The sequence below is a fragment of the Uranotaenia lowii genome, chromosome 1, assembly GCF_029784155.1.
Source record: "Uranotaenia lowii strain MFRU-FL chromosome 1, ASM2978415v1, whole genome shotgun sequence".
Lineage (NCBI taxonomy): Eukaryota > Metazoa > Arthropoda > Insecta > Diptera > Culicidae > Uranotaenia > Uranotaenia lowii.
In genome coordinates, this window is record NC_073691.1 from 9,099,374 (window position 1) to 9,116,521 (window position 17,148).

General features: G+C 37.6%; 2 protein-coding genes and 1 long non-coding RNA gene across 3 annotated transcripts; 2 read left to right on the forward strand and 1 right to left on the reverse strand.

Moving 5' to 3' along the window:
• Positions 1–484: 484 nt before the first annotated feature.
• Positions 485–5,308, forward strand: LOC129757358 (protein Aster-B-like). The gene is made up of 2 exons (XM_055754563.1): positions 485–1,810; positions 3,693–5,308. Exons 1-2 carry the CDS (start codon positions 764–766, stop codon positions 5,154–5,156), a joined length of 2,511 nt encoding a protein of 836 aa, XP_055610538.1. The 5' UTR covers positions 485–763; the 3' UTR covers positions 5,157–5,308.
• A 1,119-nt stretch (positions 5,309–6,427) lies between these two features.
• LOC129740203 (uncharacterized) lies at positions 6,428–7,116 on the reverse strand. Its single transcript, XR_008736147.1, has 3 exons — positions 6,959–7,116; positions 6,770–6,894; positions 6,428–6,700 (listed from the first exon to the last, which is right to left on the reverse strand). It is a non-coding gene; the product is annotated as an uncharacterized LOC129740203 (long non-coding RNA).
• A 7,856-nt stretch (positions 7,117–14,972) lies between these two features.
• Positions 14,973–17,142, forward strand: LOC129754273 (FAU ubiquitin-like and ribosomal protein S30). Its single transcript, XM_055750234.1, has 2 exons — positions 14,973–15,130; positions 16,737–17,142. The coding sequence occupies exons 1-2, from the start codon at positions 15,056–15,058 to the stop codon at positions 17,058–17,060; spliced, it is 399 nt and encodes a 132-aa protein (XP_055606209.1). The 5' UTR covers positions 14,973–15,055; the 3' UTR covers positions 17,061–17,142.
• The last annotated feature ends 6 nt before the right edge of the window (positions 17,143–17,148 follow it).

Below are 17,148 nucleotides of genomic sequence, written 5' to 3' on the forward strand. Positions count from 1 at the left end.
CGTCCAAACGATTCCATTTCATGAAAAAATGATAAGCCTTATCTTACATTTATAATCCAAAACTATACAAGTAATCTTTTGGATGTCTTGGGAAGAAGATAATGGGAATAGTCATTGTATAATACTGATTCATGCGGGTAGTAAAACTGTCGCTATTCGTTTTGGTGCTATACACATATAATAAATATGACAATTCGATAGATGTTTTGTGATTCTAGTCATTTTAATAAATTTTATCAATTGCATAGTTTTTGACATTAAACCTAACGACCTAATGAAAACAAACTCTAGATTTGTGTTTAATTTTTGCCAAATCGATGTTGAATTTCTTTAATTCTTTCATTGCCACTCTAATATTCGTCTTATCACGAATCACGCGTGAGTCGGAGTTTGTTTTTTCGTGCAGCTGAACCAAACCCTTGATGAAAAGTGACGTTTTTTAACGAAAGTATGGACAAAACAAGACACAAAACAAACTGCCAAGAAGAAATGACGAACGAAAAGTTTTTGCGACAACACGACATCGCAGTCGCGTAAATTTTCATCATCGAAATAAAATTTCAGCTTTTGGATCTCAATTATTGCTTTTATGTTTAGTAGAATCTCGTTACCTTTGTGATTGAAAAAGTATATTTTATATAAAGTTATATATGTCGTTAAGTATAAATGTGATTCAAAATTCAAAGCGCCCGATCGGAGCTGTGAATGAAAATTATGCTGCAATGTAATAGCGGCAGTGTAATTGAGGTGAAGAAAAATTTTCATGGATGATTCAAATAATCTCAGCACCGTTCAAAATGCAATGACTTCGAATAATACATCGTCGTCGAGCGGAACAAACATCGTTGGAAGCAGCAGCAGCAACCCCAGTCAAAATTCACCCTCCACTTCCGGTTTGGCAATTGCACCAGTATCAGCAGCAGCAGCACCTCCACAGGCACCACCACCGGTAGGGAATCAAACCCTCAATAGTAGTAATATCAGTACTAGCACTTCCGGCGGAGACAGTTCTTCCACATCCTTTTCGTCTGTCGGATCTTCGGCACCTCAGCTGCAACCGAGTGCTGCTTCCTCTCCGGTGGTCATTGGTTTGGTTCTGGGGGAGGGAAGTGGCAGTCCATCTTCGTTAAATTTAAGTACATCTCCCTGCTGCACCACCACTGCCAATCTCGCCACACCTTCCCCGTCTTCGGTGCTCCGCAGCAGTTCGGCCACCTCGAATATCACTATCAACTCTGGCGGCACTGATAAGTCGGACGATAATCTCGACTCGTGCAGCAAGTCCAGTGATAGTTGTAATTTAGTCGCCGTCGGGGAAGCCACAAGCCAGCTAACCGGGGCCAGCTCTCAGAAATCATCATCCGCCAAGTCGCAAAAGAATCTCGCCGAACGGGCCAAGAAGACGCCCTGGTATAATGCTATTTATCCATCGTACAAGGCGCGCACCGAAGAGTTCAAGAAGCTGTTCCGCGAAGTAGCGGCCGCAACCGGGGACGATGAGCGCCTGATTGTGGACTACAGCTGCGCTATCCAGAAGGACATCCTGGTGCACGGACGGCTGTACGTCAGCCAGAACTATCTGTGCTTCCACGCCAACATCATCGTGTGGGAGACTCGGCTCTCGATCCGCTGGAAGGACGTCACCTCGATTACTAAGGAAAAGACAGCCCGGGTCATCCCGAACGCCATACTGGTCTGTACCGAGAATGAGAAGCACTTTCTCACCTCGTTCACATCGCGCGACAAGACGTATCTGATGCTCTTTCGAGTGTGGCAGAATGCGTTGATGGACAAACCAATCAATCCACAGGTGAGTTTAGCGAGTAGGTTAAAGCTTGACAAAAGCTAGAAAAAACGAAGACGACCACGAATACATGATATGATGTCGTTTAACGGTCGCCCATAAAACTGTATGACAGGGCGCTTTGTTTGGAATTATCTTGCACGAGCACTTGTGTTTGTGTATCTGGTAGAATTCGTTTCAGGTGTTCGTTGATTCACACCTATCAACTTCAACACTTCTTATCTGAGTTATCAGTAGCAATCAGTTGGCTACGGGGGACTTCCTAACTGTTTAATGTGTGTTCTGCCTTTAATGATATCTAAACTGTGAATATTTGACCTAGTGTTCTATTTGTTTGTTTCGTTCACCAATATCTCAAACATCCATTTTACTTGTGCTTAGTGATTTCTAGGAACAACTAACTGGACTGGAAACTAACGAAAACTAAGAACAATCATCCATAGCTCGACAACACCATATACCGCCTTACTTTTTGTTGATATAATTGATTGACCCTCATCCATTGACGAGGAGACTGTTCCGTTTGCTTTTCAACTCTTTCTTTACGGCGAAACGGCTATCTAAGTCTGATGTCATGCTGAAGCAACTAGCAACGCAACGCAACGTTCCAATAAGATTGCGTTGCAACGCATTGGTATGTCATGCTGGCGCGGCCTGTGACCTTGAAATTCCCTACAAATCATCACTTCTCTACATCTGATAATGCTTTGAATCGTCTCCTTTCTTTCGGGAGCCATCAAAAACTCATCAAATCACGACCCGGACTGCAAGAATGCCAAAATTTGAACCGACAAGATTCCTTGATTTTTTTGCCGGAACTAAGAATTCATGAAAATTTTCTCTCCGATTAAGATATTTTTTAGTTTATTATCACAAGTTCGGACAGATCTTCGTACGTGTGCTTAAAACCCGGAATCACTGCTTCAAATCGAGAAAAAAACAATATTCCTATTGGATTTCCTACTAGTCGCGCTACAAAACACATTGGCATCAGATTGGTCGCACTATACAAAGCGACGAATATGACAGGTCTGCGCGATTTCCATGGAGATCAAATGAGAGCTGGTTAGTCGTGTGAACGTTGCGTTGTAGGTCGCGTTGCTAGTTGCTTCAGCATGACATCAGCCTAAGTGATTTTTCTATCGATGCTGGCGTTCGTAAATTAAACAAACTCTATGCAAAAGCATTGGAAGGTGATTTGACAACTACCAAAACAATCGATGCAACACCCAAAAAATCAATTTACGAACACGCCGTTAGTAGCGAATAACCACAATCATGCAGCAACACACCAATGATGTTTCTGTGAAGTGAAGCTCAAAAATCATAAGAGGATAGCTTAAAATCCTATACGCATAATTCTTATTGTTAACATTGTTGTATGTTCTGTGTAATCTAAATCAAGATTCATTTGCTTAGAATACACATGAAATAAGGGGCTAAACAATTTCTTTTTCAGTACTGTTTTCGGTTGTAGTTTATTCACAATTTCAACTATTTGAAGCCAATATACTGCTGCTCAGTTACATAACTTGAGGCTTCTACCCGTTTTTCGCCTTTATGTATGCAATCTAAGAAGAATTAGTAGTGTACTGAATAATCCTATTTTTTTTTTATTTGCGGAGTTCTGATTTTTGACAAAAACTACCTGGCATTTCTGCTCTTGCCCGACGTCACATCTTTTTAGAAAGTTTCATTCTAGCGATGCATAAATTCGATGGTGACTACGGTTGCCAAAATAGCAGAAAATCTATATTTTATTTTTGCGCAAATTGTCACAGATCATCCAAACCAAAAAGGGGGCTATAACGTTTTTTCGGAACTACAAAAATTATGCTTTCGACAGCTTATGTACTATGCATACTAATACATATCCCTCTGCGTCCAGGAACTTTGGCAGTGGGTACACACTTGTTATGGCGACCAGCTGGGACTGACCAGCGACGACGAAGACTACATCGATCCGTACGAGAAGGACAACCGTGGCGAAGACGGTAGTATTAATAGCAGCATTTTTAAGCAACAATCTTCGGAGGACATTCCAAACAGCAAGGAGCATAACAACAATACATCGCAATCGGACGAACCAACCGGACCATCGATCATTCTGGGTGGAGAGGAAGGAACCATGGTGTTCGCAGCAACAAAAGAGACGGGGACGAAGTCCTCGAAGAAGAGCGCGCTGGCTAAGGCCGCCTTCGTGGGAGCCGAGGGTAGCCTTTCAACTACCGGAGAACTTCTGCCGACGGACATGTCCGACTCGACGGAATCCGAACCGGAAGAGGAATTTTTCGCCGGGGTAGAGTGCAATTCGTTGCACTCGGGACGACAACTGGTGCACACCATACTACCCATCAACGTGGACATCTTGTTTGAATTACTGTTTTCAAAATCTAAATTTTTGACCGAGTTCCACAATACTCGCAAAACGACCGACATGATCCATGGCGAGTGGAAGCTGAACAAGGATGGTTTAAAGGAGCGAGTAGTTAGTTTAACCATTGCCATCACTCAGACCATTGGACCACGCAGTGCACAAGTAACGGAGACCCAGTTAATGAGGGATTGCAGCAAACCGGGCCAGCTGTACTCGATCGATGTGAATGCGGTCCAAGGGGGGATTCCGTATGCGGATAGTTTTTACGTTACCCAACACTATTGTATGTCCCGGACCAAGGATGACCACACGGTCCTATCGGTACACGCGCAAATTCATTACAAAAAGAATATTTTCGGATTCGTTAGGGGTTTTATCGAGAAAAATACCTGGGTTGGGCTGGAAGATTTCTACAATGCCCTGTTGCGTAATCTCCAAAGTGAATACTGTATTCCACCAGCTAAAGCCAAGAGTAGACGGTCTCGCAAATCCAACGCTTCCCAGCATGCGAAAGTTCTCGAAGAACCGATCCCTCGCAGCAGCATACCCTACATTCACCCTACGGTCGCACCAGTCAATTCCCCCAAACCCAACACATATTCGCACACCTTCTTCTCGTGGTTCGTGGTGATCCTACTGATAATCCTGCTATCCATCAACGTGGCTCTCTATCTCAAACTGCACACGTTGGAGGGAGAAAACGAGAACCTGTTCCGCGATTCGGCGGCTGCGAAGGCGGCCTTCAACCAAAAAATTCTACAGAATCCCCCGCAAACGCATGCCGACTGGTTAGCCCTACTCCATCAGCAGGAGACCAAACACGCCCAGGAAATGATAAAGTGGCAGCAGATCCTAGGGACCGTCACCGATCTGCTGCGCAAGGTGAGCAGCATTTGTGAGAATATTCCGAAAAACGTTACCTATTACGATGACACACAGCCACACGCCACTGTTAGCAAAACTGATGAACTGTAGAGGGTATAGAAAGGTACAAGGCAAACATATAGAGAGTATATAATAATAATTATAAACTGTAAAACAAAAAGAAAATCCAAAATTATATTAACTTAAAGTTAGATTTGGCCTGGTTCACGCACTGCTGAAATATCATTAGTAGTACAATAACGCAAACGAAAAATATTGGTTGTTATTTTATCATTATCCGAAAGATCTGAGTTCATTAATTGTAGAAAAAGGGGACAACCGAAGCAAGAGAATGTACAAAATAAGTCAATTCTCGTTCCTTCTTATCTACCAAAAAATAGCCTGGCAAAAAGATCGATGACTAATAGCATGTCGTCCACTTGAATTTCAGTCCACGAGATAAGATAATAGGAAACAACGACGTTGATTTTCTATCGGTTTTCTTTTTCTGTTGAGTTCAATAATTGAAAACGCCCAATTCCGTTTTACTTCTTCTGAAATGGGATGAGTAAACCCAATAAGAGGCTTAAAATCCCAAATAAAACAACAAACAAAACTTCATCTGCGTTTTACGTCTACGTCTCAAATCGAAGAAATATGAAAAACAGAAAAATTTATTTCACTGAATCGTTGTGTTTAGATTTTTCTTCTCTTGAATTTGTGAATTCAAACTAGAACTAAATTTTAAAAATTCGTTATTTCAACTACAGTAATTCGAATTAAAATTAAGCATGAAAAAACTTCCAATCTAGATAAAACTGATCTTCTGACAACTCTTTAATGGTAATTGATTAATTTCACCACAAAAAAAGGTGCATTCAATCCAATTTGAAGAGATTTTGGAAAAAAAATTTAGCTTTGAAAGACAAAATAACAAAAAGGTACCTCACTAAAAAAACAAAGAAAAAAAACTTACAAAAAAAAAAACATGAAAATCCTACACGCAGAAAAATATATTTTGAAAACAATAAGATTTCGGTCGAAAATAATAAAAATTTTGGTTGGGAAAATGCACAAATATATTTTCGATATTTTGACTTTGACTGAAAATATCGATTTAATTTAAACTTATCGTTTGATTGGAAATGAAATACACCCTTTTTAAAAATGAATCAAAATTTCTATCGAAATAAATATTTTTTTGGGTAAAACGAATAATACATTTTGGGATCAAGAGAATAAATACCCAGTTCAAAATAACAACAGTTTCAAGGTTCGGAATAGATGATTTAAAAGCAATTAAAATGAAAGCAGAAAATTTTGGTTTCAAGTTCATTTTATTAGTTTAAGGGATTTTCGGAATTTATGAAAAAACATCGAAATTAAAACTTTGTAATTTTATTTATTTCGTCGTTTTTCATTTATTCTTCTTGGAACTGCTAGGTACATGCATGAAAACGATGAGCTCACTCGTATTGCCTGCTTCAGGAGAGAACCGTTCTGCGCAGTGGAATTGCTAGTGTGCGATCTTCGAGCTGGCTAGTCCAATGCTGTCCAACGCATCTTTTTAAGCCTTATCAGACTCCGGCCAGCAATGGTACGCTTCCAGCCGCCTTGTTCTTCTCTACCGGTGAGAATTAACGGCGATGGCAAACCTGGGGGCGAAAAGAAAATTGTTTTTTAACTTAATTCACGAACAGCAAAAACTACTAGATTTAATTTACCTGGAATTCTGCTGCCTTCTGGAAAAAAAATTCCGCAAACCCCTTTGTGGTAATGGTAGGAACTTCCTGCAAAGATGGGGAATGCAATAATCCCACATTTTAGGGCCCGTCTGCCGTTCATCTGTCTGAAAATGAATGTGTAATAAAAAATTGAAATCTTTATTTACGTTAAAATTACAAACATCTTACCGTAACCAAAGTAAAAGGTTCCTTCAGGAATGCGGACCAAACCTCCAGTACCATTCCTCTTTTAATTTGAAAAAAAAAACAAACAATTTTCCCGCGCACTTTTTTTTCTTTTTTAACTTTACGTTTTAAAGTCACACGGTAATAAAAACAAACTTTATTTCGTTTTAAAACCAACCAGATTTCAAATGAAAGTAATGAAAAATCTGAGTGTATGAATAACAATATTTTTCTTTTATTTGAATTCAGCTTTTTTGTGAAAACTATCGAAAAATCTGCATTGATAGTATAAAATTAAACAACAAAACGTTTTGTCGAAACCAACCCCCATTCTTTTTCTGCGTGTAAAGCACAAATAAAAAAACTAAAAGGACATAGATTTCAAAAGTTAATAAAAAAAGACAAAAGTGACAAAAATTACACATACTACAAGAATTACAAACAATTTAAAAATAATAAAATTTAACAAAATTACAAAAACGAGAAAAAATAAAAAAAAAATTAAAAAATGAAAAATTTCCCGCATACTAAAAAACTATAGCTTAAACAGTCTATACGAAACATCAACAGCTCTAGAAATAGTGATGGTCTCTGTGAAAGTAGCTGTAATATTAAACTTTACTTCGACAACGTTAAAAACGGAAAATGAACGTTCTTGTTGAAAAGTGATGGTATTTGGAAAGGTGAACGAATGGTGTCCACGATTAACTTCAAATTTTCTTGAATTGTTAAAATTATCCCGAACCGTTACCCATAGCGTTCATGTCTTCTGTCAAACCAACGTCAAAAATGGCCGAAATGCGAATCAGTCATGCCAGATGATTTTGCAAGAAATCAGTACACATTTATTAAATCTTTAATATTTTTTATACACGTATACAAAAAGAAGTTTCTCTTGAAAACGCCTGCATGCATTGGTACTCTATTCTTGATTCAACTGAGCATTCCAAAATAATTCTTTAGTTCTGTTTAACATGTCGTATACATTAACAAAAAATGGTATGTTAATCATTATATTAATTCTTCATTCAAAAATAAATTACATCAAAATCTATAAGTTTTTAAAAAAATTAAACCTTAGGGACCTGTTAGTAATTCACCTTCAAGTCCTCATCGATTCCCTCCATTATTTTATCTTCGCCTGAGGTGTGAATAGCAAGATTCACGGAGAATCTCTTAAACATGAAAGTAGATCTGTGTGGAAATTGGAGTGAAGCTGTTTGTTTCTCTATTTGACTCTTGCGAGCCAGCTCATCGCCAACAACGATTTTCAAAAATAAACAAAATCTCAATAAAAGAAAAGTTCTAATTAAAAAATATCGATAAAACTGGCACCACGGCCTGCTGGGGCTGAACGGCGCGGACTTTGCTAGTGCAGTTTTTTTTCGCGGTTTGCTTTTCAATAATTGCCTTCAAAATTACGGCTACAACCCGATCTACCGATCCGGAAAAACATCCGTTTAAACAGCTGGTGGCGTAACCGTGAACATATAACCGGTTGGAATTGTTGGCAGCGAAGCGAGCCTCCGACAGTCGGATATTACGGGGAAATCAAAATGTGTCGGATGAACTTTCCTCCTGCCGTAACCAACCTAAAAATCCGTAAGTAATAATTGTTTCAATATAGTTTATCAATTTTAATGGCAATAAATTTATTTCAGCTTCCCGAACGTTCATCATCCGGGCGACGACGGTGATTTCCGAACATCTGGTAGCTCTACAACGAAAGTATTTGTTTTTCTGTACTGGTGGTGAAGCGTACCCTGATAGAATTATCGAAATATAAGACGCTAAGAGCAAGTTCACTGGTTGAGATGGAGATAGAAATTTTGAAGGTTTACAACACATCACAACACATTTGCCGTACACCGGTGTTGGGAAAATCTGATATTCGAACAGTTTCGCGCTGCAAAATTTGTATCGTATAACACTTTTTGGCCGAGGGTGATAGAAAAACACGATGTTTTACAACACCGAACCGAGTGATACAGTCGGCGTTGCAATACAGTATTCGTGCATGAAACGCTTCGGTGCTGCCATCTTTCTTATGCTCAAAACCTTAGTTGAGGGGAAAATAAAGGAAATTGACCAATTTCAGGATTTTAACATAAAGTGATATTTTCTTTTGTAAACAATTCTCTTATCACTTAAATTGATACGAATTACAAAGAAGATAATCAACTCTTTAAAACCTACAGCCAATTTTTGTCATGCCCTTGCCAATTGAATTGGCTATCATACATTTCGAGGCGCAGAGATGCCAAAAAGCTGGGTAAAAAAAATTTGTTTGTTTGAGCGGTTTTCGGGAGTAGGAGTTTCATTTTTTTATTTGAAAAATGTTATTCCGTCGGAATGTCCGGTATCAAAGTTTTAACGTCGCCTTTAATGGTCCATCATCTTTAGAAAACGGAACCCTCGCTGTTAATTCGTCGAGTGTCAATCATATCAAACGCAAATTATTTTATAATTAAACCCCATATTCCAAATTTTAGGTTGTGCTGCCGGAATGCAGAAAATGAGCACTTTTTTAAAAGATTTGTAAGCGTTTATGAAAAAAAAATCGTGCCGGAACCAAACAAAATCAACAAAGCTTTTGTTTCATAGATGAGACATGCTCAGTTGAGTGAAACCTGTATACTTATCCAATGCAAAACTCTCTCAACAACTTAGAAAAAGTTTTAAGAATGGTATTAGCACTACTATTTCAATAAAGTGAATTTGATTTCAATTTTTAAACGATCAATTCGAAATAGGAAAAATAGTAAAAATACTGAACAGCAAATGCACTTGGCATCGCTGGTTGCCCCCAATTTTATACCTTCGTTTTCTATCACACCGGTGGACGGCCAACATTTTTGATCTTTTTTTCACGATACAAAAATTCCCATCTGTGCTACAGCTATCAAAATTCCTACCACTTTTTCCCAACACCATTGGACTTGCTCTAACTTGTTCCAGATACTCATCGTAATGTAAGTAAAAAAATAATAAAGATGAAGTGAAAATAAATCGAATTGATATTTACTATCCGAAAATTTCCAAAAATTTTCCATCATTGTGTATGTGTGTGTGTAAGCGCCATTCAGCACGGTTCTGGATAACATTATAAAAGGACGCTATATCAAATCGTTCGACAACTGTTATCGTTACTGTTTAGCTAAAAGATGACTGTAAGAAATCCTGTATGACGTTATCGTCTCCACCATAAAATAAACAGTAATCTTAGTACAAACGGTTTGTACAATAATCATTCCGATTTCCGTAACAGTTCGATTAACGGTTTGATAAATCGTTTAAAATATGCCTACACATGTTCATTCTAGAAACAGTTCAATGTCCTGAAAACGTTATTCATAAGCGTTTTATAAACCACACCCTAACTGTTCCTAGAACAGTGTCTCCATATAGAGGTTTTAATAGTTTTAAACAGTAACATAACTTAACGCCATATTCAACAGACCGTCGTTTTGGAATTCAAGATGAGTGGAATGTTTTTTATGGTTTCAGATATCATTTTCTAAACGTTTTTTTACTCTGTCTCTAATCGTTTTATAACTACTACAGGAACTGTTATGTTACAATATTTTCGTATTCGGGTTTACATTTTTGTATTTTTTGTTATTCCAGTTATTCTATGTTTTTTTCTCGAATTTTTGTAATTTTGTGTAATAATCAACAGAATTTCATTTTGAAAGATAATAATGGGTGGTATGAAAAAAACTTAGTAATTGCTTTTGCTAAACTGAATCGAGCAGTCGAGCAGTCGCTTAAAGCAATTGCTTCGGTTGTTATGAATAAAGTTTTTTTGACAGCTGTTTTCTCAGTCAGGAGCTTTTACTTTTAGAACAAGCTAGTTTGGTATGAATAAAGCTCAAATCTGAAGCAATTGCTCGACAAATCTCATAGCAATTGCTTTATTTTCTAAGCATGCTCGGTAGCAGACTTTTCCAATAAAAAATTCTTTAATAACGTCATGAACTTATCAAATTAGCAATATTTAACTTCAAAACAATTCAAAAAGGTATTTTCAACATGGATAAAGAAAAGTCAAAGTGATAACCCAACTTTTTTCATATTCCTGTCGTTGTATAAAATAATTCGTCTAAGATGACAATAAACAAATCAATTGGTAAATATTTCAAATTAAAAAAAAACCGGCTATAGTGGAAGAAGTCCCAATTGGCTCAAAGTAAGAAATAAATTGTAATAATTTAAAACATTATACAGATCTCTCATTTTTATATAATTTTTTATAATCCTAAGATTAAAAAAAAAATCTGAATTAAAATGCGCGCCTATTGCCTATTTTTTTCATACAGCGGATTATCCCGATCCGAATACATGTGGGTGAGCTTATGATAAATATTAAAGTTAGGCCATTTTTTGTTTGACAATATTCGAATATGTATTAATTTTTCTTTAAACATCAACATACGAGCACGCATTAACAACAAATTCCGTTCGTTCGTACACCCACCACCCGCTTCGTCGACTTCAAGGCTACTTTAGCCGTACTTTTCAATTTTCTGATCGTCTTCTTTCATTTTACTTTAGAAAACTTCAGATTCTGCTGGTTGGATAGCTCTATTTTTCGAAGCAAAAGCTATGTTCTAAGACTTTAGTACACATCCGCTAAGCAAATGTTTATTCATACCAAACTAAGCAAATGCTTTGGACTTTTGCTTTGATTGATTTCGAGCTAAGTAAAAGCTACCGAAGCAATTGCTAAACCTTATTCATACCACTTATTCGTCTAAGATGACAATAACCAAATCAATTAGTAAATATTTCAAATTAAAAAAAAAATCCGGCTATAGTGGAAGAAGTCCCAATTGGCTCAAAGTAAGAAGTAAATTGTAATAATTTAAAACATTATAAAGATCTCTCATTTTTTTATTTATTTTTTTTATTATTCTTAGATTAAAAAAAAAAAATCTAAATTAAAATGCGCGCCTATTGCCTATTTTTGATACATCGGATTATCCCGATCCAAATACATGTGGGAGAGCTTATGATAAATATTAAAGTTAGGCCATTTTTTGTTTGACAATATTCGAATATGTATATATTCATTTTTCTTTTAACATCAACATATAAGCACGCATTAACAAAAAAAATCCGTTCGTTCTTACACCCACCACCCGCTTCGTCGAATTCAAGGCTACTTTAGCCGTACTTTTCAATTTTCTGATCGTCTTCTTTCATTTTACTTTAGAAAACTTCAGATTCTGCTGGTTGGATAGCTCTATTTTTCGAAGCAAAAGCTATGTTCTAAGACTTTAGTACACATCTGCTAAGCAAATGTTTATTCATACCAAACTAAGCAAATGCTTTGGACTTTTGCTTTGATTGATTTCGAGCTAAGTAAAAGCTACCGAAGCAATTGCTAAACCTTATTCATACCACTAAATATAACGAAATATTCATGTGCTGCGTGTGTATTATTTCAATTATTTCTTTCTTTGAATGAATGAAAATCTCTCAATATTATTTTGTAATTTCTTTATTTCAAACGACTTATACCTTGACACCTTAATAAAGAGCCAAACTCGTTTTGTGTGTTTACAATTGTTTGCTTGAGTTTAGATCATCACTTTTTGAAGAAAACAGAAAATAGACATGGGAAATATGAAAATTAAATGAATCAAAGACGAAGATCAATAGCTTTTATAGGAACATCGCTTTATTGAAAACGGTTGATTCAAATTCGTTACGATTTTTGTTGATATTTAGTGGTATGAATAAGGTTTAGCAATTGCTTCGGTAGCTTTTACTTTGCTCGAAATCAAGCAAAGCAAAAGCCCAAAGCATTTGCTTAGTTTGGTATGAATAAACGTTTGCTTAGCAGATGTGTACTAAAGTCTTAGAACATACACTGTAAATTTTTGCCTCGATTTCCAGCAAAAAAAATTGCTGGAAACGTTCAGCAATCCAAATTTTTGCTGAAAACCAGCAATCGGTTTTCGAATTGCTGGATTTTTCAGCATTCGGTTATGTGCTAGTCATTTTTGCTGAAAAATCAGCAATCGGTTTTCAAATTGCTGGACTTTCCAGCAATTGATCTAGTTTGCTGGAAAATCAGCAATCGAGTTGTCAATTTGGAGTTTGGTTTTGTTTCGTACGCTGAAGTAAGGTGAGATTCTATTTTACGAATTTAGGTTAAATTAATATAATTATTTTATTTTCCTCTATATTCTAGCAACCAGGCATCAAGTCAAGGGTAAGTTTTTATTGTACAGGTAGATATTCCATAGAAGACACTAATCAAATCTATTTTTACAGGTGGCGGATGATCAACATTTTGGCACAAAGCGGCCACCCCAGAGCCGGTGTTAGAAAGTTGTGAAAAAAAGTTTTTTTGGAAAATAAATTAATCCCTTATTGAAAATGGGAGAAAATAGTTGTTTTTATTGCTTATTATATGCACAGCCAATATTAAACTTTAATTTTGAATTTAAATATAAATTGCATACTAAATACTGCCGGTTGTGTTGAAAGAAATAGCTGGTTTCCAGCAATCTGGATTGCTGATTTTCCAGCAATTTGAATTGCTGGAAACCAGCATTAACGTTTGCTGTTTTTTCCAGCAATTGAAATTGCTGGAAATTTTGCTGGAAAGTCAGCGGGACAAAAACCAGCAAAATTTTGCTGGTTTCCAGCAAAAAAAAATTTGCTGTGTAGCTTTTGCTTCGAAAAAAGAGCTATCCAACCAGCAGAATCTTAAATTTTCTAAAGTAAAATGAAAGAAGACGATCAAAAAATTGAAAAGTACGGCTAAAATAGTCATGAAATCGACGGTGCGGGTGGTGGGTGTAAGAACGATCGGAAAAATTTAAGTCAATACATGCTCGTATGTTGATGTTTAAAGAAAATTGAATATTGTCAAACAAAAAAAGGCCTAGCTTTTTAACATTTATCATAAGCTCTCCCACACGTTTTCGGATCGGGATAATCCGATATATAAAAAAAAATAGGCAATAGGCGCGCATCTTAACTTAGATGTTTTTTTTTTTATCTTTGAATTATAAAAAAAATCATATAAATTCGGGAGATCTGAATTATGTTTTAAATTATTACAACTTTCTTCCAACTTCAAGCCGATTGGGACTTCTTCCACTGTAGCCGGATTTTTTTAATTTGAAATATTTACTAATTGATTTGTTTTGTTTCATCTTAGACGAATCATTTCATTCAACGACAGGAATATGAAAAAAGTTGGGTTATCACTTCGACTGTTCTTCATCTATGTTGAAAATGCCTTTTTAAATTGTATTGAAATGTAATATTGCTAATTTTATAAATTCATGACGTTGTTGAAGAATTTGTTTATTGGAAAAGTCTGCTACCAAGCATGCTTAGAAAATAAAGTAATTGCTAGGAGATTTCTAAAGCGATTGCTTCATATTTGGGCTTTATTCATACCGAACTAGCTTGTTCTAAAAGTAAAAGCTCCTGACTGAGAAAACAGCTGTCAGAAAAAACTTTATTCATATCAACCGAAGCAATTGCTGTCTGCGACTGCTCGAATGCTCGATTTAGTTTAGCAAAAGCAATTGCTAGGGGTTTTTCATATCACCTATTGACCGTTCCACTTTCCAAGCGTTCTATTTACGCGGCGCTTCCCTGCGCGTCATCGAAAAGCGTCGCGTCGCACCGACATTGAAATTCTGACAACGCGTCAGCTTCCGGTTCAGACCGCTGTCAAAGCTCCATCTTTCTTTTCTGATTCGTGCTGTGCAAGAAGTAGGTGTTGTGGGAAACTTTGTGGCCGAAAATCGGCCGTATATCCGGCGTTTGTTGGTGTTTTTCACTCGTTGATCGATAGTTTGGTTTAGTGGATTATGGAAGGGTTTGGTTTGAGTCAAGTGAATTCGAAATGAAGTGCTTTAGCCGCTAGTAATTACCCTGTTGGTGCTCCTGTTTTCATGTTTTGAAATGCTATAGGAAAATCTTTACAAGAAGGACCGGAAGGTGACGATGGTAGCCTTTCTAAAACGATAATTGCCTAGCGGCTGAAAAACACCCAAACGCTTCTTTTCCAGACCCTGATTGAAGTTCATCACTAATAATGAATTTTGTTTACATTTTAGCCGCAAGAAGATGCAGTTGCATATCCGTGGTCTGAACACTCGCGTCCTGGACGCTGAGCCCCAGGAAACCATCAATGAAATCAAGGTAAATTGACCTTTTCCCAAACGATTATCAAATCACGAATGTCTGAACAACAGTTTTGAATTACTAATAGATAAAAAAATATGCATTGGACAGCAGAATCATTCGCCCATCCCTCAATGGCATAGATTCCCTAGAACCATTGCTAGAGTACAGTCACTGACCGTTTGACCGGTTGTCCTCGTCGCCCGTTTCGGTGGAGGTGGCCGGCTGGTAGAAAGTCAGGACATTTGAACGCTAACCCCCCTAGTAAATTAACGATCAAACAAAGCAAATATATACCAAACCGGATTTGTCGCACATCCAAAGTTGGCCTTTCGGTTTAAGAATATTTGCCAGAGTACAATTTCCAGGTGAAAATTCCCAACTCGGGTCCTGCTAGAAAGCTTTCAGGAATGGACACGACTTTAATTTTCCCCACAGTTGATTTTTTTAGATAACTCCACAAACATTTCGTGAAATTGCGAAAAGCAAATTATAAAAACAACCTATATAAGTATCGATCGGCAGATTAACAGGGAAAGGATTCAAATAAATTCGTTTTGAATCTACATTACTGATAATAACTGCTAGAGTAATTTTACAAAGCGAGTCTTGAGACCTTCGTTTTCTTTTCCAAATTGAAAACGCAAGGGAGCGTAAGATTTGCACATTCGAACATTATTATTCAACACCAACGAGAAATTATTCAAACTGTGAAACACCGTTTAAGCAGTTACATTTGGCCCGATCTTTGCTCTAAAAACGAATAGCAAACGGATCTCTAAAGTAACTGCGAGAGTAAAATTCATCCACTATGACTTGTTCGGGCCTTTGCCATCGAACGGATGAGTTTCACGCGTTGAGACAGTTGCACTTTTGAATGGTTTGGATGATTTCTCTTTGTGCACAAACATTACAATTCTAAATATGAAAAAAAAAACTCTGAAACTTATTGGTCCAGTACCACTCATCATAGCTCATAAATATTTTTGCGAAAATTGAACTTGAATTTATTTGACAGATACGCAGTTACATTTGGCCCGATCTTTGTTCGAAAAACGAATAGCAAACAGATCTCTAAAGTAACTGCCAGAGTAAAATTCAACCACTATGACTTGTTCGGACCCTAAACCATAGGACGGATGAGGTTCAAGCGTTGAGACAAATCCACCTAGGAAAACATTAAAAACGATTAAAGATAATTTACGGCAGTTTCCAGCGGACGATACCTTCTATGAGAATAGAACCACAAATAGGTATCGGTCCTCCTCATTCTAGTGCTCTGCCAATAGCAAACCTTCGAATTGTGAGAATCGTACTGCCCCGATCGTTGTGGGTAGTCCGAGGTTAAGTTATTCGAACATGCTTAAAAAGAAACAAAAATGGTATCAAAACTGTTGCGAGAGACATTCGTACAACATACAGCAGATTCCAGCGGAACTTACGTTCACCCCTATGGCGTTTGTATCCTCCTTTAAAATCTGCTAGATTAAAGAAACCACAATGGAATAATGAGACTTGAATCGTCCTTTTGTCAAAGTGATGGCGATTCGAGGTGCTTGATTCCCGACAGACTCCCCTTCGTTAAAAAAATCTTGGTTCTAAATAATTCCCTCCCATTCCACAGCTCAAGCTTGCATCGCTGGAATGTATCGAGGACCACCAGCAGTTGGTGCTGTCCTGCCAGGGCATGATCCTGAACGGCGATTCGCCCGTGTCGGCCCTCAGCTCCGTCGAGTTGGACCTCACAGTACCACTGCTTGGTGGTAAGGTGCACGGTTCGCTGGCTCGTGCAGGTAAGGTCAAGGGCCAGACGCCCAAGATCGAAAAGAAGGAAAAGAAGAAGAAGAAGACCGGCCGTGCTAAGCGGCGCATCCAGTACAATCGCAACTTCAACAACGTGGTGCAGGCCTTCGGTCGCCGACGAGGCCCCAACGCCAACTCGACGTAAGTTGTTGGTCTGACAGCTGAGCGGAGATTCTTTTACGTTTACGTTTCCAACTATGAGCGTAGGAAGAGAGAGAGGGGAGGGATGCTAA

Bases quoted from the DNA above. Each gene is read 5' to 3' on its own strand.
- LOC129757358 (XM_055754563.1), top strand. From the start codon at position 764: ATGGATGATTCAAATAATCTCAGCACCGTTCAAAATGCAATGACTTCG. The intron at 1,811-3,692 runs GTGAGTTTAGCG...CTCTGCGTCCAG, and splicing joins ACAAACCAATCAATCCACAG to GAACTTTGGCAGTGGGTACA.
- LOC129754273 (XM_055750234.1), top strand. From the start codon at position 15,056: ATGCAGTTGCATATCCGTGGTCTGAACACTCGCGTCCTGGACGCTGAG. The intron at 15,131-16,736 runs GTAAATTGACCT...CCCATTCCACAG, and splicing joins AAACCATCAATGAAATCAAG to CTCAAGCTTGCATCGCTGGA.